This window comes from Sphaerodactylus townsendi, linkage group LG01, assembly GCF_021028975.2.
Source record: "Sphaerodactylus townsendi isolate TG3544 linkage group LG01, MPM_Stown_v2.3, whole genome shotgun sequence".
Classification (NCBI taxonomy): Eukaryota; Metazoa; Chordata; class Lepidosauria; order Squamata; family Sphaerodactylidae; genus Sphaerodactylus; species Sphaerodactylus townsendi.
The window spans coordinates 164,980,398-165,005,038 of NC_059425.1; the positions used below are offsets into that span (position 1 = coordinate 164,980,398).

At 43.5% G+C, this 24,641-nt stretch overlaps 1 protein-coding gene across 1 annotated transcript in view; it reads left to right on the top strand.

The window, feature by feature from the left end:
* Positions 1–24,641, top strand: part of KCNS3 (potassium voltage-gated channel modifier subfamily S member 3) — a 47,871-nt gene that overhangs the window by 2,283 nt on the left and 20,947 nt on the right. Inside the window, exons 2-3 of the mRNA XM_048498964.1 lie at positions 17,392–17,554; positions 20,512–22,038. Coding sequence (XP_048354921.1) covers positions 20,568–22,038 — 1,471 coding nt within the window. The 5' untranslated portion in view covers positions 17,392–17,554; positions 20,512–20,567. The remainder of the gene's footprint in view (positions 1–17,391; positions 17,555–20,511; positions 22,039–24,641) is intronic.

Below are 24,641 nucleotides of genomic sequence, written 5' to 3' on the forward strand. Positions count from 1 at the left end.
GGCAAGATCCAACGCTCGCCATGCTATTTTTCTGAGAACAAGGTCCAATTTGTCAGCAAAAACACTGAAAAGTAACAAGTGACAAAAAGGTCCTGCTAGAAAAGCATATTTCCCTTAGACCCAGTAGTAGATACAATGTAGGAAAAACGTGGGCATGTTGACTTCTGTCTCTGGTGCTTTCACACATGCTGCACTTTGTTACTGGATTTTACTGTGCGGAATTGCAAAGTCAGTTCTCAAATGATTGCTAAATGCACTGAAAGTGAATTGAAAGAGTATTATTCGGCGTGTGCAAACGCACCTCTGCCTTTCTCTGTAGAATGTCTGTTGTTTCAAATGATTCTGTTCATTCAGTGGTTCTTCATTCTTTGCCACCCACCATGTATACAGCTTTATCAATTAATGCCCTTCCACAAGAGCTACAAGTAGATATGAAAAAGAGAGCTTTAAGTGTCGAAAGCTTAGACTCCAAAAATCCTGCGGGCCTCTAAAGTGCTACCGGACTCAAATCTAACAATTTATTGTTTTTGGGTGCTGATGATACCCTGGCTCTTGCCATGTTTATTAGGGATTTATTCCTGGTAGACATGTGTGGTGTAGTGGTTAAGTGCTTGCACTGCCACTCACATGGTCAGGAGTTTGAGCCACCTGTGGGTCAGATATCCCGGCAGCTGGCTCATGGTCAACTCAGCCATCCATCCATTCCTTGGTTGGTAAATGAGCTCATAGCTAGGGGGTAAAGAATAGCTGGGGAAAGCAATGGCAAACTACCCCACAAAAACAGGCTTGCCTATGAAATCACTGCTCGCAGTGGTACCCCAGGGTCGGACACGACTGAAGGGGAAACTTTACCTTTAAACATGCACCAGATTGTAGCATTACACTGAGAACTAAGGAACCACAATGTAGCAGAGTTTTAGTGGCAATATGCACAGTGCCATTTGTTTTAAATGGTTCATGCATGTTTAAATGGCTTGGGTGCCCTCTAGTAAATATAGAAATGGTTCTTTAGTAAACACAGCATTGGAGACCCCTTTTTAACCCCTCTGTCTTTAAAATCCAATTTAAATGAAACCCAATGTGGTGCAAAGTTTAGTCTGTAGAGAGACACGGGTTAAAATCTTTACTCCATCATGAACCTCACCAGATGGTCTTGGCTCTGCCGTACTCTCTAAGCCTAAGGTACCTCACAGATTTGTATGAGGATAAATGAAGAGAAGGGATAACTGTGCATGCTTCTTAGTGGAAAAGTGAGATCAAATATGATGGTTGGATTGGATGGATCATCTGGTCTTAGGAATGACTAGGGCCCCTTCCACACACGCAAAATAATGCGTTTTCAAACCACTTTCACAACTGTTTGCAAGTGGATTTTGCTATTCCGCACAGCTTCAAAGAGCACTGAAAGCAGTTTGAAAGTGCATTATTCTGCATGTGTGGAATGAGCCTAGGTCTTGCTAAGATTTTTCTCATCCTCCATGTAGAAGGGAAAAAAACTTTTAAGGGTTCTGCCAAACCATGTTCCTTTCTTACTTTCTTTGGGTAAGTACGAAATCTATGGTTCATAGCGGTAAGCAGCAAGAATATGACTGGATTGTAAAGTCAGCATTCTCCTTCCTGGAAGAAGTAAAAGAGATGAGAACTTCTGATTAAAAGTCAAGTAATTCTCTGGAGGGACATATAAACATGAAGTCATAATTTATCCCTCGGTGACCCTGTGTGAAGGCAGTGTGATGTTGTATCAGGAAACATTCCCACAGTGACCATTCCAAAGACACGTCACCATTTCTCAAGAGAGAAGGAGGAAAGAATGGATTGAATAACTGGCACTGGGCCTTCAAGAGCATTCTGATGATTAAACAAAACCTTCCCAAGCTGGAACCAGCCTCATCGACATCACTTATGAATTGCATTTATAAGGAAGCCCTGGCATGGCTCGGTTCTGTGGATGATCAAATGCTTTCCTTCCAGGGAACATCCGAGTTTAGCTATGTGATAGATCCGTGGTGGAGAACCTTTGGCAGTCCAGATGTTATGGACTACAATTCCCATCAGCCCCTGCCAGCATGGCCAATTGGTCATACTGGCAGGGCCTGATGGGAATTGTAGTCCATAACATCTGGAGTGCCACAGGTTCGCCACCACTGTGATAGATGATATGATGGTTCACTAAGTCTATCAGTCCTCCCAAGTCTGTTTATTTGTTTACTTCATTTATAACCCACCTTTCTTCTCATGGGGTCTGAAAAATGGCCGTCACCATTCTCGTTTCCTCCATATTTTTCTCACAATAACCGTGTGAGGTGAGTTAGACTGGGAGCGTGTGGCTGTTCAAGATCGCCTGGTAAGCTTTCGTAACAGGAAGAGAGAAGGATGTAAGCTATTTTGTGATGGACCGCCCCTCTGACAGAGGAGTTGAAAATGGCTCTCACAGATCCTGGTCTAGTACTGACCACAGCACCATGTAAATGTTAGAAGGGAGCAGCAGTGGTGTAGTGGTTAAGAGCAGGTGCACTCTAATCTGGAGAACCGGGTTTGATTCCCCGCTCTGCCACTTGAGCTGTGGAGGCTTACCTGGGGAATTCAGATTAGCCTGTGCACTCCCACACACACCAGTTGGGTGACCTTGGGCTAGTCACAGTTCTTCTGAGCTCTCTCAACCCCACCCTCCTGACAGGGGTTAAGGTGGGGATGGGAAAGGAAAGGAGATTGTAAGCCCCTTTGAGTCTCCTACAGGAGAGAAGGGGGTATAAATCCAAACTCTTTTCTTCTTCTATTTGCTTCTGCTTCTTTGATTTTCCCACCCTCTCCTCGTTTTTCACTTGAGATACCTTTGATTCTGTACTATTTCATCCCATGATGTCAAAGAACTGACTGAAGTTTTGTATGCTCAGTGGCATCTGTTTGTATAGAATTCCGCAGGTAGCCACTATAGGAAATCAAGCTGGATATTTTGCCGCACATACAGATATTTACCACTGCTCTCTTTACACTGTCTGCAGTGCTGGTATAATTTAGGTGCTTTCTTGCTATGCCATGTGATTCCTTTCAAGTACTTTAAACATGCCATCTGAATATTTTATCTGTCCTTCTATGGTAAACCAATACAAAAATGGCTTAGAGGATGCTTAGAAAATGCAAGCTTGTAGGTGATATTATTCAGTTTTTGTAGGAATTGGGAGACACCTTGTAGGCAAGTGTAAAAGAAGATCGTAAATGAAAAGTTAAAATAGATGTAGCATCTTTTGATGGAAAAATCTTTATCTTCTGGAGACAGAGCAAAACAAAAATGGTGAGGCAAGACTTGAACAGGGAATTTCCTGATTCAGAGCTCCATTGCTTAGTTTATGTGCAGCCCTAATTGCTCTTCTGCTAATTGCTGCTAATTCGCATTTTGTATTATGATGTATCTTCCAGACAATTGTGATGTAGGCAACAGTCATGCCCATTTTACTGACAGAGAACTGAGTCCAAACAAGACAGACTTGCCAAAGTTCAGTGAGTCCTTGGACAAAGCCAAAACTCCCAGGTGAAAGAGCCACTCTGTGTCCATTAGATTACATTGACTCTTCTCAATCATTCCCTGTTCTCTTTAAGCTCTCCCTGATTTCTTTTTATAAATTGTCATTCACATTCTGACTTTCTCTTCTTTCTACCCTTTTCTCTCTTGTTTCATGTTGTGTGTATATGTTTGTGTGTGTGTGCCATCAAGTCACAGCTGACTTATAGCAACCTCATAGGGTTTTCAAGACAAGGGACGCTGGAAGTTGGTTTGCCTGCCTGCTTCTGTGTCACTATCCTGGAAGTCCTAGGACAGTGGTGGCGAACCTTTTCGAGACCGAGTGCCCAAATTGCAACCCAAAACCCACTTATTTATCGCAAAGTGCCAACACGGCAATTTAACCTGAATGCTGAGGTTTTAGTTTAGAAAAAACAAGGTTGGCCCTGAGGTGTGCATTACTCGGGAGTAAGCTTGGTGGTAGTCAGTGGCTTTGCTTTGAAGCAACCGTGCAACGCTTTGAATGGATGAATCACGACCCTAGGAGGGTTTACTCAGAAGCAAGCCCCATTGCCGGCAACCGAGCTTACTCCCAGGTAAAGGATCACGCTTTAATTCTTTGCATGAAAATCAGTGGGGCATAACAGCGCTTAACAGGGTTACCTAACAGGGAGGAGAAAGGAAAGGAGTTTGTAAGCCGCTTTGAAACTTCTTGCAGTTGAGAAAAGCAGGATATAAATCCAAACTCTTCTTCTGTTTGCATATCGGCATGCAACTGACATAAAACCAGTCTACCATTTCATGCTAGTGCAGATGCACCCTTAAACAGAATATGTGCTGCTGCTGTTCTGCATTTACAAAAGTTAGACAGGAGAGCTTTTGAAACTTATCCACATTAACTTGGATGTTGACAACCATGCGTATTGGGGGTATGCCTTCTAGCTCTGAGGTTCTGAGGTTCTCAACCTCTGAACGGTAAGGTTCCACTAAGTCGCCATGGCTAGTACCCTCTGATAGATCTGTCCTCTGTGGTCTAATTCCCTTTTAAAGCTGTCTATGGTGTGGCAATAGCTAAGTCGACTAGTAACGCCCCAGTTCAAATGCTTGTTACTGGGCACCAGCTCGAATAGTGTGTTGTTTACTGCAGGTTGTCTCAGGGCTTAGTCAAATTGTTCTCCTCTGGCCCCTGTTGCATTCCATGATTTGGAGGAGTGTGTTTTGCATCACGCATCTCTGTTCTGTGGTCTCTGACATTCCAGTGCCAGGAATGGGCTAAAGAAGTGTGTTATGGAACAACGTTTTAAGCGGACTTTTATCAGCTAGGCACGTAAGTAATGCCATAGAAAAGCAGATACAGAAAATTGGTTCCTACACATATATGGAATATCTTTTATGATTCACGAACTTAGTTACGTGTGCGGACTAGATAAGAATGATCATACGGGTTTTATGCTCATAGAAGGGCAAGAAGTGGAGGTATGACTCAGCAGAGGGGAGTATCCTGGCCTCTCCAAAGCAATCTCAAAACTAACAATAATGTGATCCTGGAAACTAAATGTACTTGAAAATCAAACTTGCCCTTTCTACAGGGCTCATTTTCATTGGATTTGAGCTGCTCCCTTTATTTTCAGACTGCTAATATGTCCTCGAACAAGAAGCATTTTAATGTATTTGCAAGTGTCAGGTTGGCTAGTAATGTTTATCATCATTTAGCTGGGTATCCAGTAACCACTGCTGGCACATGATCAGTTGTGCTCAAATTAGAGTCACGCTGCAGATAATTGGGAAGAGTAAAGACAGGCTATTTAAAAAGACTCCTTTGAAAAAAGATAAGGTTTGTGAAAAAGGGTGAACCGAACAAATGTATACCAGTGCGCGTATTCGTGCGTGGAATTTGCTAGCTTTCCGTCTAACATTCGTAAATGTTCTCAGAGTATTTTGAGTATGCAGCAGGGATATTCATGAAGGGTTACTGATCTGTGATTGTAATACAAATTAAGTAAGAAAAAGAGTTTTAGTTGATCGTGGGATACGAAAACACAGTGGTCTCCTTTCCTCTTATGGCAGAAATGGAGGAATGACTCTATTCAGGCAGCTGAGCTCTCCCATAAATATTCCCCTCTGTGCCATTCCTTGCAGGAGGGTAACAATAGGCTGTGGGTTGGATTCAGACTAAATATTCTGCTCATGCAGGCCATTTCTGTCACTGGAACTTGCTCTCCTGACCTGCTGTAAGCCTTCTGATCGTCTCGAAATGATGTTCCTAAAAGACAGGGAGCCCTCAGGAACACCAGGAGAGGTAAACTGGAGGCCTACAGAAGGATGGTGAGGAATTGATAGAAATTACTTCACTCCTTTCAGTAGATCACGGGGAAAATTGTGGAAACTTTGTACTTATGAGGCAGTTTCGGGATGGTTGAGGGCTAAGAAACTGACGCTTAATTCTGACAGACTGGAGGTGCTACTGATAAGGGAAGGGTTGGCCCAGGAACTGGGATTTCTCCTCTTCAGGATGGGGTTGTACTTCTCTTATAGGAGCAGGTTCATAGCTTGGGTGTGCTTCTGCCTGATTTGGGTGCCCTGGCCATCTGAAGCCACCTGGGTGGCAATCTTGACCATCATACTGAAATTTTGGAACTTCTTCAGGGAGATTCATCTGCCTTCTTCTGTGGTTGTCAGCCAGCCTTTTTTGTTTTATTTGATGTAATCCAAATACTCTCCTCCTTGGTTGTGTTGTCACATGTTGTTGGTGTTTTTATTGAATTACTATGTTTTTATTGAATTGGATTTATTGAATTGGTGTATTTCTATGTTTTTATTGAATTTTATTGAATGGCCTAGCAGCAAAGGCCATTTCAGATTGCAGTGAAATGGGCTCTAGCCAGAGGTGCCTGGGAGAGTGCGGTGGTCTTTCCTGACCTTCAACCCCTCTCCTTCCAGTGGTACTGGCCATCCCACCATTTAGAGAGGGAAGTATGTGACTTCCTGTTGATTACCTTCCCCTTCTTTCCTGGCTCTTCTGCCTGGTCTCAACATTGCTCGACCCCCCCCCCCCACCAATTGCTGTCCTTCCAGTCACTGAAGGGAAGCAATCATTTGCTTGGCCTCAACTGGGCTCGATGGCCTTCCCTGTCTTGGTGGTCTCCCATCCAAATTCTAGCCAGGACTCAGTGGTGGGATCCAAAAATTTTAGTAACAGGTTCCCATGGGGGTGGGATTCAAACTGTGGTGTAGCGCCAATGGGGCTGGGCAGGACACGACGGGGGCGTGGCCGGGCATTCTGGGGCAGGGCATTCCTGGGCGGGGCTGTGGCGAGGACGCAGCCACTGCACTGGTCCTTGGGCGGGAAACGAATGCACGCAGGCGCAGGCTGCCACACACGCCGGTGCACCTCCTGCTAGACTGCTTCAAGTTCTGCGCGCTACTGCTGAGAGGAGGGGCATAACTAAGGCAAAAATCACGTGGCAAAATCACCAATTAGTAACCCCCTCTCGGCACGCACAAATAATTAGTAACCTACTCTCGGGAACCTGTGAGAACCTGCTGGATCCCACCTCTGCCAGGACTGACCCTGCTTAGTTTCCAAGATCTGCTATCAGACTAACCTGGGCCATCCAGCTCAGGGCAATTATGTCATACCTGAACATTTGTTTCTTATTAGCTGAAGTTGTACAACTGTTTGAAGGATGTGAAATTCCATGCTGTGCTGTGCTAGCATTTGTCTTAATGGCGTACAAAGTCTTATTGCTGAAATAGACAAGACTTTCTTTGGAATAAAATACACTATATTAATCTGATTTGTGGTTTTATTAGTTTTATTTCATCTTGAGTGATATCAAATAGGATTATAAATTGAATTGGGACTGAAAATGGCAACTCTGATCATTGGCTCTTCTGTCACAGTAAAATGTATAGCAAGCAATAACTCCAGGGTTCTGTTTTTGTTAGAGAATTTGTGTGTGTGTGTGTGTGTGTGTGTGTGTTTACGTGCAAATACACTGAACATGGTTTATTGATTTTTTTGAACTAATTATATAGTGAAGCCTTTTATTTTGTTGCATTGTTGCGTTGATCACAAAAGTGTAGGAAGTCTGCAATCTTCAAACTATATACTTGACCTGGAAGAGATTATTGGTGGCATTAAGAAAATAGGCTATACCCAACCTTAATTCAATAATATGTTGTATGAAGTACTTCCCCTTTTCTAATCATCTAAATCTACTGTCCATCCAATTTCATTGAGTGATCCCAAGTTCCTGTGCTAGGGGTGAGAATGAAAAAGTTCTGTCTGATGTCTTCCAGACAGTGGCGTAACTAGGCAAACTGGAGGCCTGGGCAAAACTTGAGTTTTATGCCCCCCCAGGGCATGTGCCCGGTGCAATGCGCACCGCCCGGCCCCCTTGTAGCTATGCCCAGTGGCGTATCTAGGCAAACTGAAGTTTGGCACCCCCCATGGGCAGCCGCCCTCCCCCATCATGACCAAGCAATGATTTAATTCACCAGGTCATTTCAAAGTCACCATCACATGATAGAACATGCCCCAACACACAAATCTGAACACAGCAATAGGCCATGCCACACAGCAGAAATATTTTTTTTGAAAACATTTTCAAAATGCTTTCAAAATGTTTTATTACTGCTATGAAAACATTTTATGGTGTTGTATCCAGTCCCCCCAATTGGGGGGAAAGGCATCACTTTCAATGTTATTTAAACTGGGAACCCCAGATTCTCTCTTTAAGGTGGATTTAAAAGGAGAATCTGGGCTTCCTAGTTTAAACAAGTGTTGCTGGAATCCACCCCCAAACAGCATCATTTTCAATGGTGTTTAAACTAGGGAGCCCAGATTCTCCTTTTAAATCTACCTTAAAGTGAGAATCTGGGGTTCCCAGTTTAAACAACATTGAAAGTGATGCTATTTTGAGGTTGATTCTCCCCCACCATGAAAAAGAATCACTTTCAATGTTTAAACTGGGGACCTCAGATTCTCCCTTTAAATCCATGCCAAAGGGGGGGATTTAAAAAGAAAATCTGGGGAAATTTGGGGGGTGCCTGCTGTCAGGGGTGCAATTGTTAAGTTAGCAGCACCAAACTTTCAGGCTATCTTTAGGAGACTCTCCTAATGATACCACCCAGGTTTGGTGAAGTGTGGGTCAGGGGGTCCAAAGTTATGGACCCTCAAAAGTGTAGCCCCATATCCTACTAGCTCTCATTGGAAACAATGGCCTCAACTGGGAGTCCATAACTCTCTTTGGGAGTCCATAACTTTGGACTCCCTGAACCAAACCTCACCAAACCTTGCTGATAGCATCAGGAGAGTCTCCCAAAACACCCCTGAAATGTTAGTGCTGCTAGCCTAAAACTAGCGACCCCTGCAGGCCAAAAACGGAAAACCCACTAAAATACCAAACCCCCCCCCCCACAAATGAACCCTGCATTTTTGGTGCCCACCACAAGGGGGCGCCCTAGGCAACTGCCCACTTTGCCCAATGGGCAGTACGCCCTTGCTTCCAGACAAGCTTTTTGCTCTGGTGTGGACTTCCATCTGCAGTGGATTATTTCCCAGCATCCACACAACTGCACTGCCCATTTGTTTTCCTTGTACAGTTTCCCTCTGTTTTCTCAAATCCCCCTCACCTCCCCTCTCCCATGTTACCCTGTGCAGTTGGTTAAGCCGAGAGAAAATGAGCAGCCCAAGGTCACCAGGCAAGTTGCATGTCAATACCACAATTTAAGTTGGGTTTTGCAGGTCCTAGGCCCCTTCCACACATGCAGAAAAATGCACTTTCAATCCATTTTCACAATTGTTTGCAAGTGGATTTTGGTATTCCGCACAGCTGCAAAGTGCAAAGTGAAAGTGGATTGAAAGTGCTGGACTGCTCATCTTGTTTCAAGATTATGAGTAATGCAAGCTTGGATTTATATTAAAACACTTCCACATTTCCAAGGAGTTTGGATTTATATCCCCCCTTTCTCTCCTGCAGGAGACTCAAAGGGGCTTACAATCTCCTTGCCCTTCCCCCCTCACAACAAACACCCTGTGAGGTAGGTGGGGCTGAGAGAGCTCCGAGAAGCTGTGACTAGCCCAAGGTCACCCAGCTGGCATGTGTGGGAGTGTACAGGCTAATCTGAATTCCCCAGATAAGCCTCCATAGCTCAGGCGGCAGAGCTGGGAATCAAACCCGGTTCCTCCAAATTAGATACACGAGCTCTTAACCTCCTACGCCACTGCTGCTCCGCCACTCCTTACCCACAAAGCTTCTGATACCCATAGTCACCATATTTTCTGAACAAGCATATTGTACTTGTATGTACAGCTGTGATATGCATGAACCCAGAACCTTGGAAAACCCAGGGGTTGGTTCTTGCACACCAAAGCAATACACACATGTGAAATACGTACATTGTCACCTGTTCAGACTTCCTGGCAGTGATAGATATCTGAGGATCGACCAGCTGCTTCCCAGTATACATGTCTGAAGTGGCAGAAAAATCATTGACTGGTATTTATTATCTGTGACTGGAGCTTTGAGTAGTTCCCTAAGAAGTATTGACAAGTTTCTAATCATTTACAAAGCTCATGCAAACAAATGCTACTTTATGCCTCTTTTCATCAATCCCCTTGTAAATGAATATCCCAAGCAAGAGTTGGTGGATAAATACTGGGCAATGATCTCTTGGAGCAAATGTATGCCAAATGGTCTCACGTCTCTGGATTCTTCTAGACCTGTGAGAGAAGCCACATACTTCTTCCCGTGTAAATGATTCAGGGGGAAGTTGAAGCGGAATTCTTTCAGAAAGCCGTGATGCTTCTGTTACTATTTCAGAGCTTTGCATATGCCTTCACATTTTCTTAAATCCCAATTAAACCATGTAATTAATGCCATTGGCTTGGATCCACCATAGCATTTCCATATGAGTGTGTGTGGGGGGGTGATTTTTACCATCCCCCCTTCCCTGCATGGCAGTCTTCCAGCTCCTCCCACCTGGCTTTTACTGGCAGTCTCCTGTCTTCTAGGAGCAGCATTTCAGTGGGCATTTCGGACTGTAGTGGGAGGGGAAGCAGAGAAATTGCACTGCAGAAAGAATTACCTTCCATTTCTGGAAACCTTCCAGTGGATCTAAGTCATTATTGTCAACTCACAACATTGGTGTTTGATGTGACATTTAGACCGCATTGACTAGAGTTATTTTCTCCTTTGGCAGAGGACTTCCGTTTAAATTTCACTCGAATCTATTCGTGTCCTGAGCAAAGTTACACTGTCTTTAATGAGATGTAAGCCATCCGTTGCAGCCCTTTGGGGGCAGTTTGAGCAGAGGAGCACATCTTTTTGGGGGAGGACCGAGCTTGCAGGCCGGACCTCCCCGCCTAGGGAGGCCTCCATAAGAGGCTGGGAATGGGGAAGGGCTCTGGGAGCATGCCTATAAGGGCCTCTGCTGGCGAGCCCGATGCCCCAGCTGGCAGGGCCACAGGGAATGGGGCGGATGCCCCATGGCCCAAAACCTCTGTCCTCCCCAATTGATAGGGGGGAAGGCTGGATCAGCCAGGAAGGCTGATCAGCAGGAAGATGCGCTCCTCTTGATCGCCCAGCTTCTTTAAGCATTGTTTTAATAAAAAGGGCTGTGGCCCTATTTCAATCCAAGCCGTGTCTGTGCTTATTTCAGTAGCCGCTGCACATTTGGCCACAATTTACAGTCCACCTTTCTTACTGAGACCAAAGACGAATTACACACTGTAAGTCAAATGCCGTCAACAGGACAGGACGTAAACAAAATAAACATTAAGTTTCAGAAACCTAAACATAAGCAGAAATATGAACTCTGAGCTGAGACAAAAATCTAGTATTCATGTCAGGTTAAACGATGCAGAAATTACACAGAGGGATCACACTTACAGCAATAGACTGTATGTACTATGCCCAGGTGTATAGTAGAAGGCAACTTTCTGAAACATTTTGTTACTGTACAGAACTAATTACAGAACTAATTACCTGCATTAAAAAGTCCTCCTGAATAATTCAGTTTAGCATAGTCTGCAGAAAGTCAGTAGGGCAGGCCACTTCATGAGATGCAGACCACAGCAATGAATGTGTACATATGGGCCATTGTTGATGAAGAAGAATTTTGATTTATACCCCACCTTTCTCTCCTGTAAGGAGACTCAAGGTGGCTTACAAGCTCCTTTCCCTTCCTCTCCCCACAACAGACACCTTGTGAGGTAGGTGGGGCTGAGAGAGTTCTGAAGAACTGTGACTAGCCCAAGGTCAACCAGCAGGAACGCAGAAGTGCAAAAACACATCTGGTTCACCAGCCTCCGCCACTCAGGTGGAGGAGAGGGGAATCAAACCCGGTTCTCCAGATTAGAATCCACCTGTTCTTAACCACTACACCACGCTGATCTTGCCCATTTACAGAGGGGGGCCTAAAAGAGACCCTGCTCTGCTGAGGAAACCAATCATGGGAGAGGATGGGGGAGAGGCAGTTGTACATATAGGCCTTGAAGCACTTCATATGTAGTAGTCAGTACCTTGAATTGACAGGAGGGCAGCCAGTGGAGTGACTTCAGAATGGGAGTGATATGCATTCTCCTCCTAGCTCTGGTTACTAACTGAGATGCAGCATTCTACACTAGCTGGTGTCTCTGAGTTTACTTCAAGTCGAGATCTTTGTATAGTGTATTACAGTAATCTAGTCTTGATGTTAGTCTTGACAAAGAGGCTTAGAGACAGCTTCTACTTTAGAGCTGTGGCTATGCTAAACTCCGCTGCTTTGTGTTGATGTGTTTGGGGCTATGTAGGGATGGGTGGAGGAAGGGGAAAGTGAGGATGATGTATGAGTCTGAAATTGTGTGCATCGAGGAATGCTGCTGTAAATTTCGTTGTGCGTGCACAATGACAATAAAATGCTTATGCTTAATGTGGATCCAAGTGGCCACATTGGCTGTATCAAGCTGGGGTGATTATTCTGGACTAGACTGTGTTGCAAGAAAGTGTTTTAAGCAGATGTATTGATTTGAATCTCCGACAGCAGTGGTGGGTACAGTATGTTCTATAGACTGTTGGCTGAGCCAGAAAGGGTCAGCTGAATCCCATCAAAAGTGGGAAACACAGTACCAATCAAGATTGCTGCCTTTCTGACCAATGTCACTTCCATCTTGTCTGGATTCAGTTTCAGGTTGTTCACTTCCAGTCATTTAATCACAGCAGTCAGGCATTGTCTCAAGAACTCTACCACATTTCCAGGGAATTTGGAAAGAGATATATAAAGCTATTTGCCATCAGTGTATTCATGGCACCCAGTTCCAAAGCTATGAAGGATTTCTCCTAAAGCCTTTACATAAAGATTGGGTAACATTTGCATGTGTATGTGCCATCAAGTCACCGCTGACTTATGACAACTCAATAGGGTTTTCAAGGCAAGAGACTTTGGAGGTGGTTTGCCATTGTTGGCCTTCATTTTTCATGCAGCCCTTGGAGACTGCCCATGCAAATTCTAACCAGGGTCAACCTGCTAAGTTTCTGAGATCTGATGAGATCAGGTTAGCTTGGGGTTATCCAGGAAAGGATTGAATAACACAGCAGAGAAAATTGTATCCTGTGAAACCCCACAAGACAGTTCCCATACTGAAAATAACTGGTCTCCAACAGCAAACCTTTGATTCCATTTCCCGAAGAATGATTTAAACCAGTCCAAGGAACATCCACTGATACCTCCTTCTGCTTCCAGACATCTTCCAGACATCATTCCATGGCATCATCTACTGTTATCAAAAGCTGCAGACAGAATAAGCAAGGAAGCATGACTTTTGTCTGAATTCAGACAGAGATCATCAACTAAGGCCACCAGGTCTGTTTCTGTCCCGTATGAGAGCCTGAAATTAGACTGGAAAGGTCTCCAGAGCACATGAGTTATCCCAAAAGACCTATCGCTGGTTCACTACTACTTTCTCCATCACCTTTTCCTGGAAGGTCACATTACAGACTGGGCACTAATTGACCACATGATTTTTTCTGTAGGGATGACATTTTTTTAAAGTAGCAGATGAATAACTTGAGCAGCTGGGGGAAGGCATGAGTTAGTGACTGATTTATGATGGACAGAAAAGGTTCATTAATGTGGTCCTTGCATGGCTTTAACACCCAGAAAGGGCAAGGATCCAGTGCACCAGCCATCAATCATCTCAAGATCCTGTCTACATCCACTACTATGGCCACTGCATTCAGTGAGGTTTACTCTCTAGTAAGTGAATTTAGGGCAGCAGCTTTTGTGATAAAAGAGGTTACATATTATCATAAGCATAGTCGGGAAGACAAGCAGGGCAGCACAATCCATGAATTTAGGAGGGTTGGAGGGGGCACTGTGGCTGCCCTGCCCTACCCCACTGCTGCCAAAGGGGCTTCCCAGCTGCGGGTGAGGTTTCACAAGCATGACAGCCTCCCCGCCACTGAGAAGCCCCATAGTATGCAATAGGCTTACGCCATTCATAAGAACATAAGAACAAGCCAGCTGGATCAGACCAGAGTCCATCTAGTCCAGCTCTCTGCTACTCGCAGTGGCCCACCAGGTGCCTTTGGGAGCTCACATGCAGGAGGTGAAAGCAATGGCCTTCTGCGGCTGTTGCTCCCGAGCACCTGGTCTGTTAAGGCATTTGCAATCTCAGATCAAGGAGGATCAAGATTGGTAGCCATAGATTGACTTCTCCTCCATAAATCTGTCCAAGCCCCTTTTAAAAGATGTGGCTTTGATAAAAGCCCTTTAAAAAGAAAAAGAAAACCAGAGCTCACTCAGCCCTTTCTGACCCAGTCCTCATTCAAAACAGTTGCGTAAGTTGCACCTCGCAGCCTCCAGCATAACATGCTAGATGGCTGGGAGGGAGCTGACTAATATCTGCTCCTCCCCCAGCCATGCCCTCGGCCTGCCCATGCTATGCTGCCACCAGTGAAAGTGCATGTCCCAGCACCAGGGAGGACAGCAGTGGCTTCACAGTGGTGGTTTCGCCTCCATGCTGGGGTAAGTGCTCTGGAGAGGGTGAATCCACTGGCATGGCTGCCCTGCCACTCCCATGAGTGGATTCATTTCCCTCTTTGGATGGGGTTCTTAATGCTTATGAAAGTTGAAGGGGGCATGATGTAAAATTTCTGGAAATTCTGAAGATTTTAAGGAACTCAGTGCCCTCACATTTTGATGAGGGAGTTGGGAAAAATGAATATTAAATTCATACTCGTTAAAATTACACTAGCTGTATTACTTGGTTAACAATGGTGAACTCTTATCTGGAGAACTGGGCTTGATTCCCCATTTCTGCACATGAAGCCTGCTGGGTGACCTTGGGGTAGTCACGGTTCTCTTAGAACAGTGGTGGCGAACCTATGGCACGGGTGCCAGAGGTGGCACTCAGAGCCCTCTCTGTGGGCACGCACAAACAGAATGCCTGCCCCAACACTTCTAGGCTGGCCTGGGCCGCTGGCTCGATTATTAGCATTAAGCCTAAGACCTAGTTTTGGGGAAGCAGTGTAGGTAACCCTGTTAAGCTCTGTTGAACCCCACTGATTTTCATGTGAAGAACTAAAGCACAATCCCTTAGCTGGGAGTAAGCTTGATTGCTGGCAATGGGGCTTGCTTCTGAGTAAACCCTCCTAGGGTCGTGATTCACCCATTGGAAGAGTTGCACGGTTGCTTCAAAGCAAAACCACCGACTACCACCAAGCTTACTCCCAAGTAACGCACGCCTCAGAGCCAACCGTTTTTTCTAAACTAAAACCTCAGTATTCAGGTTAAATTGCCGTGTTGGCACTTTGCAATAAATAAGTGGGTTTTGGGTTGCAATTTGGGTACTCAAAGAGGTTCGCCATCACTGTCTTAGAACAATCTTGGCGCCTCCTGCCTCACAAGGTTTCTGTTGTGAGAAGAAGGGAAAGGAGTTTGTGAGCCCCTTTGAGTTTCCTTATAGAAGAGGAGAGATATACACACACGTCTCCTTACAGAAGAGGAGAGATATACACACACAGCACCTAGAATGGTACTGTTTAGCACATTTATGAAATTTACATGTAACTTTTCTTTAACCAAAACAATGATCATTAGCTAGTATTGGAGGTGAAACGGTAAAGCTTCCTCATCCTAAGATCTTTCAAATGTATCTTAACAGCGCCTCTGAAGGAGGGGGGGCAAATCTGTTGGAGGAAGTGGCACGGGCCTATGCTGGTAGATTTGCTCTCCCTGGGGCACTTGCCCAGGTGGAGGGGTGAATCCATGGTGGGGGGGACTGCTGTGGTCTGCTGAAATGACTGGATATGGTGGTGCACATCATGCTAGCGTCACCCTCCCCATCTGCCTACACAGGTGTCATGGGGGCATTCTGGCGGTGTGGTCAAGGATGTAACTGGTGTTAGTCAGCTTCTACCACTGCTTTGCTGCTGGACATGCTGGCGCCCTGCTCCTGATCTTTCGGTGGTGTATGTCCATGGGAGCTCTATGGAAAGCTTTCCAGTGGTGGTGGGTTTTGTTTGCCTTTTTGGTTCCTTGAGCCCTCCTTGGCTGTGCACTGTGTCTGACCGCCCAGCTGCTTGGATGGGGCTGGTCATTATTTGGCTGTTAGGAAAATAGGAAAACATAACATTGTAGTAAAAATAAGAAAGGCTGCTTAGCCTAGCTAAGCATTACCTTAGCATTATTAGATAGAAACAGAAGACACCATGGGAAGCCCAATGCAAAAAGCTCTAGCCTGCCTTTTTGATAGGATAGAACGTTAGTGGGATAAGGAAAATTTCCCTGTAGTTTTGTTGTTGAGGGGAAAGAAATAGGAGACTTTTCTCCCCTTCTCAATTATATTTCTGCAGATAAGGTTAGAACCAGTGTGGTATAGTGTGGTATAGTGGTTCAGAGTGGTGTCCTCTAATCTGAAGAATCAGATTTGAATCCCCATTCCTCCAGATCAGGGGTAGGGAACCTGCGGCTCTCCAGATGTTCAGGAACTACAATTCCCATCAGCCCCTACCAGCATGGCCAATTGGCCATGCTGACAGAGGCTGATGGGAATTGTAGTTCCTGAACATCTGGAGAGCCGCAGGTTCCCTACCCCTGCTCCAGATGAAGCCTGCTGGCGTTCTTGGGCCAGTCACAGTTCCCTCAGAACTCTCTTAGCCCTCATGCAGTGGCAAACCACCTTCAAACATCTTTTACTTTGAAAACCCTGTGGTCAGCTGTGACTTGATGGCACTTTCTACTACTTTAAGCCAGTCATTCCCAGCCTAATCTACCTGACATGGTTTTTGTGAGGATAAAATGGACAGGTGAGAACTAAGCACCCTGCCTTGATCTTCTTGACAGATGGTTGGTAATAACGTAATGGATAGATGATCAGAATTTCTCTTTCCTAAGTAAGGTGGACTTACATTGTCTCCCAGCCTTTTTAGTATGAACTTGTCACGTTGTCTAAACTCATATCCATTAACTAATTAGATGGATGCATCACACAGAGTGAGCCAGAATTTTACAATATATGAATGATCAGGGGTATTAACAGTGAAGTCTCAACAATGAATTACATCCAGATAAATTCAGGAAGATTGCTGAGCACTGAATTCTTCCTGTAGTAATACTGACTTCAACAGGTTTGTGTGTGTAAATTTTCCTGACATAGTATTTATAGTCTTCATAGCCCAGGATTACCATTTAAACACTCTCCTGGTCAAATCAAAAAGGAAATAGCTTCATTCTCTTGTATAAGCCTTGTAAGATCAGTGAAGTGGCAACAGATTTAGATGTGTCTGCAGGGAATTCCGAGCTGTTTATATGAGGGATCCTTCTCAAAATGTTCCCTATCTAAATGTCTCTATGCCAGCCATTCATAAAAGATGTGCAGCTAATAAAAACAATTTCTTTGCCTACAGGTGCCCTGTTGATTTGCTCAACCTGAGTATTTCTAGAAGGTGCCATGTGCAGAAATGCCACTTCGATCCAACTTTGTATCCATTACGAATAAGCTTTTAGATATGATCTGCCATAACAGGGAACGCTTCTGGAACTGGCAAATCCATTAAGAAGATCTTTTGGGTAAGTAGTCCATATTGGTTCAGATGCCCATTTCTGCCAGGTATGTCTGTAGGTACACAACCAAAGCAATTTGCACAAAAATGGCTGGCAGTCAAAGGACTGAATAACTTAACAATTTACTAATTCAGCAATGTGAATAACATCTGCAATGGGGATATACTTCATATCATGCCCCTCCAACGTTCATGTGAAAACATCAATAGCACATCATCATTTGTGTCATATGCGCAAAATTCTCTAAACTAATGTGAAAACCCATGAATGAGCAGCCAAATTCTGGTATAAGTCTGGCTTTGAAGAACCTTAAATGGCTCGTGGGATCATAATATTTTCCATATACATCAAAATGGTCCCATAATAAGACTTCCATGCAGTTCAAATCACACCATGTTTATCTCTGCACAGCTAACTCTGGCCATTTATTGTGTTATTGATGTTTTCACATGAATGTTGGAGGGGCATGATGTGTAATATAGCCCCATTATAGACGCTGTTCACATTGCTGAATTAGTAAATTGTTAATTTATTCAGTCTTTGACTGCTAGCCATTTTTGTGCAAATTGCTTTGGTTTTGAACGTTAATTGCACAACCCCCTCTCTCCTGTTCATAGTAAGATATCTCTATAGATACTTAGGGAAGGAAGAAAAATAAAATGTCATTCATAGTTTGCTTTTCCATTTAAAAAAGGTGACGATATCCACTGTTCTTTTAAGGAATGGTGTGTCATAAATTTGTTTTGTTTATAGGTGTAAAATAAGATGCTGTAACTTAACAGATTGAATGGATTTCTTATTGAGCACAATTTAATCCTGCCCTTCAGCCATGGACTTTAGGGCAGCCCATTTTATCCTCACAACAACCTTATGAAGTAGGTTAGACTGAGAGAGAAGGGCTAGCCCATAGCAACACAGAGAGCTTTGGGGTTGAACGAGGATTTGAACTTGGATTTTCTAGATCTTCATTCAGTGTTCTAGCCACTCTACCACATGGGCTCTACAGCACTTGTATTTATTTATTTCATTTTCTTTATTGGGTAGATGGCCCTTGACCTATATCTCCTGGTAATCTCTTAAATGTGATCAGCCAGATCTGCTCTCCACTGAAAGATTCCAACTAGCTGTAACTTGATCATTTTTGCCTGAAACCCCTCCCTTTCAGAAAATAAACTGGCAAATACATCTATTGATTTCTTTTTGGTAAATTGTTGATGTAATTCAGTTAGGGATTGAAGCCAAATACATTTGCATAGGAATTATAAAAGTCTGCTCCACATTCTATCGATTTTCACAAGATCTTCACAACTTTGTATGTGAAAATCAGAAATATATTTGTTCAAAGTAATAACGGAGAACTCAGTGTAACATTCAGTCTGGACATTCTAGGATATCTCTTCAGACATAGACTCCTGTGTCAAGCTCAGAGAGAGCATAGGAAAGAAGTGTATGTCTGTGAGGCTTTAAGGATAGCCCCACATGCTCAGGTCAACATTTTCATTGGCTCTTCAAGATAGTTTTGTTAATCATGCCAAGTTTTATATATGAGTTGGATTTATTTGGTTGAAATGGTATCCACCCATACCTGGGTGGAATTTACAAGGTGGGAAGGGGTGATTTCACTCAAGACCCATCAACCAAGGGCAGACCACTTCATAAACATGAAGGTATTATCATACAAGAAACTAGGCATCAAAATACAGTAAGAAAACAAGAACAGAGACAAGTTAGAGACAAAATCTACAGCACCATGGACAGCTCACTGATAGCTGACAACGTGCTCCAAAGAATTCCAGAGCCAGAATGAACCCATGTATCCTTATGACAGCTTTTTGGCCTGTCCCTGGATCTTTCCCTTTCCTCTGAGAAGGGGAAATGAATAGTACCCTCATCTTTTAAGTTGTATTATGAGTAGTATCCTAATCTTGTCCTGTTCTGTTATTATATTAGGGTTGACAACCAGTGGAGGTATGGGGAGAAGGAGGTACAGGGACAGAGGGAATGACAGTACACACTGACATGACAATGGCACTATCTTAGTTCCAGTGAATACCTAGTAGTGATGTAGGGTCACCAGCATGATATTGGTTCAACGTTCTAGAAGTGCAATACTGAAGAGTATCAGAATCTATACTTCAGTATCAGAATCTATACTTAGCACTTCTGTGGACCCAATTGCAGATCCTGTAGAGATGCCACCTTCCAGATTTGGTATCCAGCTAACTGCTGGTGACTAGAGTTGTAGGCTTAGCCCAAAAAGTTTTCAGTAGCAAAGGAACACATGCATACTCTTTTCCTCCCTTACACACACTTCCTGCAATATGGCATAAATGCTTCATGCATAAAGCATGACTTTTCTGTCACTAATGGAATGGGGAATCATAGGGAAAAAGGTACCATGTGTTAAGCCTTTAAGTCACATCATTGGGGGGTGGGATTGTGATGAGAAGTTAGAGTACCCTCTGGTTTCTGCATCACAAGAAAGGGACTTAACATCTAATTAACGTTTTAAACAAGGCCAAATAGTTTCAGGGATGTAAATGTGAAATAGGGAAACCATTGTATTATGAACTTGATTTTTTTAAAAAAAGTTCTACTGAGATTCATTCTTAGAAAAGCCTTCCTTGGATTCCCTTTTTAATTATCTGAAGGCTAAACTTTAATTTAAATATGATACAGCTACAGGACAAGACAACTGAATTAAATATTTTTTCTTCAAGCGACTTCCAGAGCCAGAACCAGATTTGATTTTATTCAGGTAGCTAAATCTAATTTAACAAACCATTCAGGTAATTTAATATCACCCCATTGGATGTGTTTAGCACTGCATTTGAAGTTTGTATTTCTTCTTTGCTTTGAATGACTTTTCACAGTTAATAGAAATTAAAAGTATCTGCAGTGAGAACAAAACTTAATTGAATTACCTAAATACATCTTGCCTTCTTTTCTTTTCTTTTTTTTAGATGCAATGTAAGAATACACGCTCTGAAAGTAGGCCATAGAGCTGACGGTATTCAAAATGGTGTATGGTGAGTTCTTCCACAGACCGGGACAAGATGAGGAGCTCATCAATTTGAATGTGGGTGGCTTTAAGCAGTCCATTGGTCAAAGTACATTGCTCAGATTTCCCCATACAAGACTTGGAAAGCTCCTCAAATGTCATTCAGAAGAGGCCATTCTGGAACTGTGTGATGACTATAGTGTTGCGGACAAGGAGTATTATTTTGATCGGAACCCTTCGTTGTTCAGATACGTGCTGAACTTTTATTACACAGGTAAACTCCATGTTATGGAAGAGCTTTGTGTCTTCTCCTTCAGCCAAGAAATAGAATACTGGGGGATCAATGAACTCTTCATTGATTCCTGCTGTAGCAATAAGTACCAAGAAAGGAAAGAAGATGGTCCTGAGAAGGACTGGGAACAGAAAAGTAATGATGGAAGTGCGGACTCCACATCAGAAGAGTCTTCTGTATTTGAGAAGGATCTTGAGAAGTTCGATAAGCTGTGGTGTGGGAACCTGCGCAGAAACATATGGGTAAGAATGGAGAATCCTGGATATTGTTTGTCAGCCAAACTAATTGCTGTTTCTTCCCTGAGTGTGGTCCTGGCATCTATCGTGACCATGTGTATCCACAGCATGCCGGAGTTCCAAAAGCTGGATGCCAATGAAAGAGAGATTGAAAACCCTGCTCTGGAAGTTGTGGAGATCATATGCATCATCTGGTTCACCTCTGAGCTCGTGATCCGGCTGGCTGCTGCTCCAAGTCAGAAGAAGTTCTGGAAGAATCCACTGAACATCATTGATTTTGTCTCCATCATCCCATTCTATGCCACCTTGGCAGTGGACACAAAGGAGGAAGAAAATGAAGACATTGAAAACATGGGCAAAGTGGTCCAGATCCTACGGCTAATGAGGATATTCCGTATCCTGAAGCTGGCGAGGCACTCGGTTGGACTGCGGTCTCTGGGTGCCACTTTGAGGCACAGTTACCATGAAGTCGGACTTCTGCTTCTTTTCCTGGCTGTGGGGATTTCTATTTTTTCCGTTCTGACCTATTCAGTGGAGAAAGATGACGAGACATCAGAGCTGCAGAGTATCCCCATCTGCTGGTGGTGGGCCACCATTAGCATGACCACCGTTGGTTACGGGGACACCTTTCCAGTCACCCTAGCTGGAAAGATCATTGGAACATCTTGCATTATCTGTGGAATATTAGTGGTGGCTCTCCCTATCACCATCATTTTCAACAAGTTCTCAAAATACTATCAAAAGCAGAAGGACATGGATGCGGACCCCTGCAACAACAACCCGCCGGAGAAGACAAACGAGCTTCCTTATTTTAATATTAGGGATATTTATGCCAAAAGGATGCATTCCTTTATTTCTAGTCTTTCTTCAGTAGGAATTGTAGCCAACGATCAAGACTCAACGGACGCCTCCAGCATCCAAGATGTTGAGGATGTTTATAACGTAACATCTTTGCAGAATGGTACAGGAAAATGAGTTGAATCTCTTTTTCTCTTTACAACTGTTTTTTCCCCCTTCTAAAATCCAGTTAGCACACCTTTATTAAGAGCACATAAATCTCAGGGTATTTTGCTCTCTGCCGTAGGAGTGCATTATTTGCTCCAATGATGTCACACATTCTTTACTGTTTAGATGAGGCTTAACGACAGCTAAGCAGTGTATGGTGGTTTAATCTTTATGTGATTTAAGAAACTGGTACTAAGGGCTCTTTTCCTGCAGCCAAGGGTGATAGCCTTTTAAAGGATGTCTGGTTTGAAATGACTGCTCCTTGAGAAATGGCAAAGTGCTAGCACCTAAGATGTACACTGCAATGTAGTGAAATTCTTACACGTGCATATTCCTGAAAGGAAATACAAGTGCATGTAAAATTATATTCACTTAGAAGCCAAATGCATTTCCTAAAATAGGACAGGAATTTATTAACAAGCAACGTTAGTGGCTATTCATTATGGCACCGGTTTTAATCCTTGGCTGCAGATCTGTTAGGCTTTCTTCAGAGAAGGAAATTTTTTAGGTGTACCGCACAAAGCACCAGTTCATTGTGCTTCCTGTATAATGTGATTCTGATATCTCCTGGGGAGAGACACAGAGCTTGCATTTGGCTGGGGCAGGGGGGTGGGGGATGCAAGTGTTCTCAGTTCAGACCTGAGTTATTCATGTGTCTTTGTCATTGCTTGTAATGTCTAACTATGCCATGACCTAGGGACCACCTTAGTTGAGATGGTGAGTGGCACATCAACCATATTGATCCTTCCAAATCATTGCCTTGAGTCACTTTTCTGTAGAGGTTCATAGAGCTAGAACGTACCAAAAAAGCCATATAGCCCAATTCCTGGGTCCTGTACAGAACTATTGATTTGCCAGCCTCCATAAATTCACAAGACTTTATGCAATGATTGTTGAGAAGGTGCAGTGCCTAATGGTGATAGCGGGCAAAGTGGACTTCAGTCGGCAGACCATAAAAATATGTAGAGCCTTAATAGTAGGCTTGGGACTTGCATGTCTCTGCATCCGGGGTCGTTGGAGTGCATTCATTCCTGCACCTGGAAATGTGTTTTATTTTCTTTTATATTCAGTTCTAGTTTTGGAAAAGCACAATGCTTCCTTTTTCTCTGGTACTATGGGCTCATTCAGACTGCACAAACAGGCTAGCTGTCAGGTATCGGCTTGGCCTTTGAGCCACATTTTATATCTTCCCTGTGTTTCTTTTGGCGACAGTGACAGATGCTGCACAATGGAAGAGAGAAGCAGTTTTAGTTTTCTACTAAAGCTGTTACAGGAAGTTATTGTGATTTATGTATTTATTTAGATTTGAACCCGGACGTGTGGTTCTATTGTCGTTTATGACTTGCTGCATACAGAAATGATGTTAGCTGGATATCAGCAGGTGACTGATGTTCACGAGAGATCTTGTGATTACCTGTAAGGTGTTAGAGCATCATTGTAAAATCACATTGTGCACCTAGCAGGAATGTTCCGAGGTGCAGAATCTACTGCCAATGAGGCTCAAGAGCACACCCCTTTTCTGGACTTTGCAGCAAATTAGCACAGCCCTGCCATTCTCTTTGAGGCTGTCAAGTTGCTTGGGTGACTTCAAGCAACTTAAGTGAGTTATGCCCCCCAACCCATTGTTAAGTTCATCAGCTGGGTGGCATTAAAATGGCACATAACGATTCAGAAACAATTAAAAGCTGCTAAAGAATTCGAATTCTATCTTTAGCCAAGGTTAGAAACTAGGAACCGTCCGTTGGACGTGTTCTTGCTGAGCAATTAGTAATTTTTTTTAATAAGAGCTTTTCTGCTATAAATAAAGAAACACATGATCTAGTAAAGGCAAAGATTGGGTCCTTCGGACTTACATATAACTATGGGCTTATTTCCTTACTGCTAAAAAATACCAGATCCTAATCAAAGGAATATCTTGTTCTGGAAAAGTTATGTGGATATTCATACTGTCCTTTCCAAAACTTTGTAAATATTCATAGTATTTGAAAAGTTGCTGTGGCCAGGGTCGATGCTCCACAAATCATTTTGGATCCAGTGCAGAATTTTTGCTTGCACTAGAGCTCTTGCAGCAGCAGATATGCAAGAACAAGATCACGGTAGCCTCTTGCACCAAGGATGATTTATTTTACCCTCACATGTGTTTCCATTTGTGGAAGATCTTGTGCAACCAATTTTAGACCATTTTAATATTATACGGAGGAAACTGCTAGTCTTTGCACACGGTTTTGAGCAAGCAGAACTATGCAAAATACATTCACAAAGTTCTAATACAATCTCACAGTGCCCCCTGTGGCCACTTTAGCCATAGGTTACAATACCGAGGTAGAATCTTATTTTTATCATTGGTGTCCACTTGAATAGACCCATGTCTTTTTTGAAAGCAGAAGAGGTACCTAAGATTTATAAAGCATAATGTGCAAAAAGGCTTTCTTTTCCATGTTGGTTCCCTCATCATGTGACGTTTCTTTACCAATGTGAAGCTTGATTTGCTTCCATTTCTCACTTTGTTCCTGGGCATCTGTGTGGCAAAGATCCTCAGAATAAGCTGCCACTAATGTG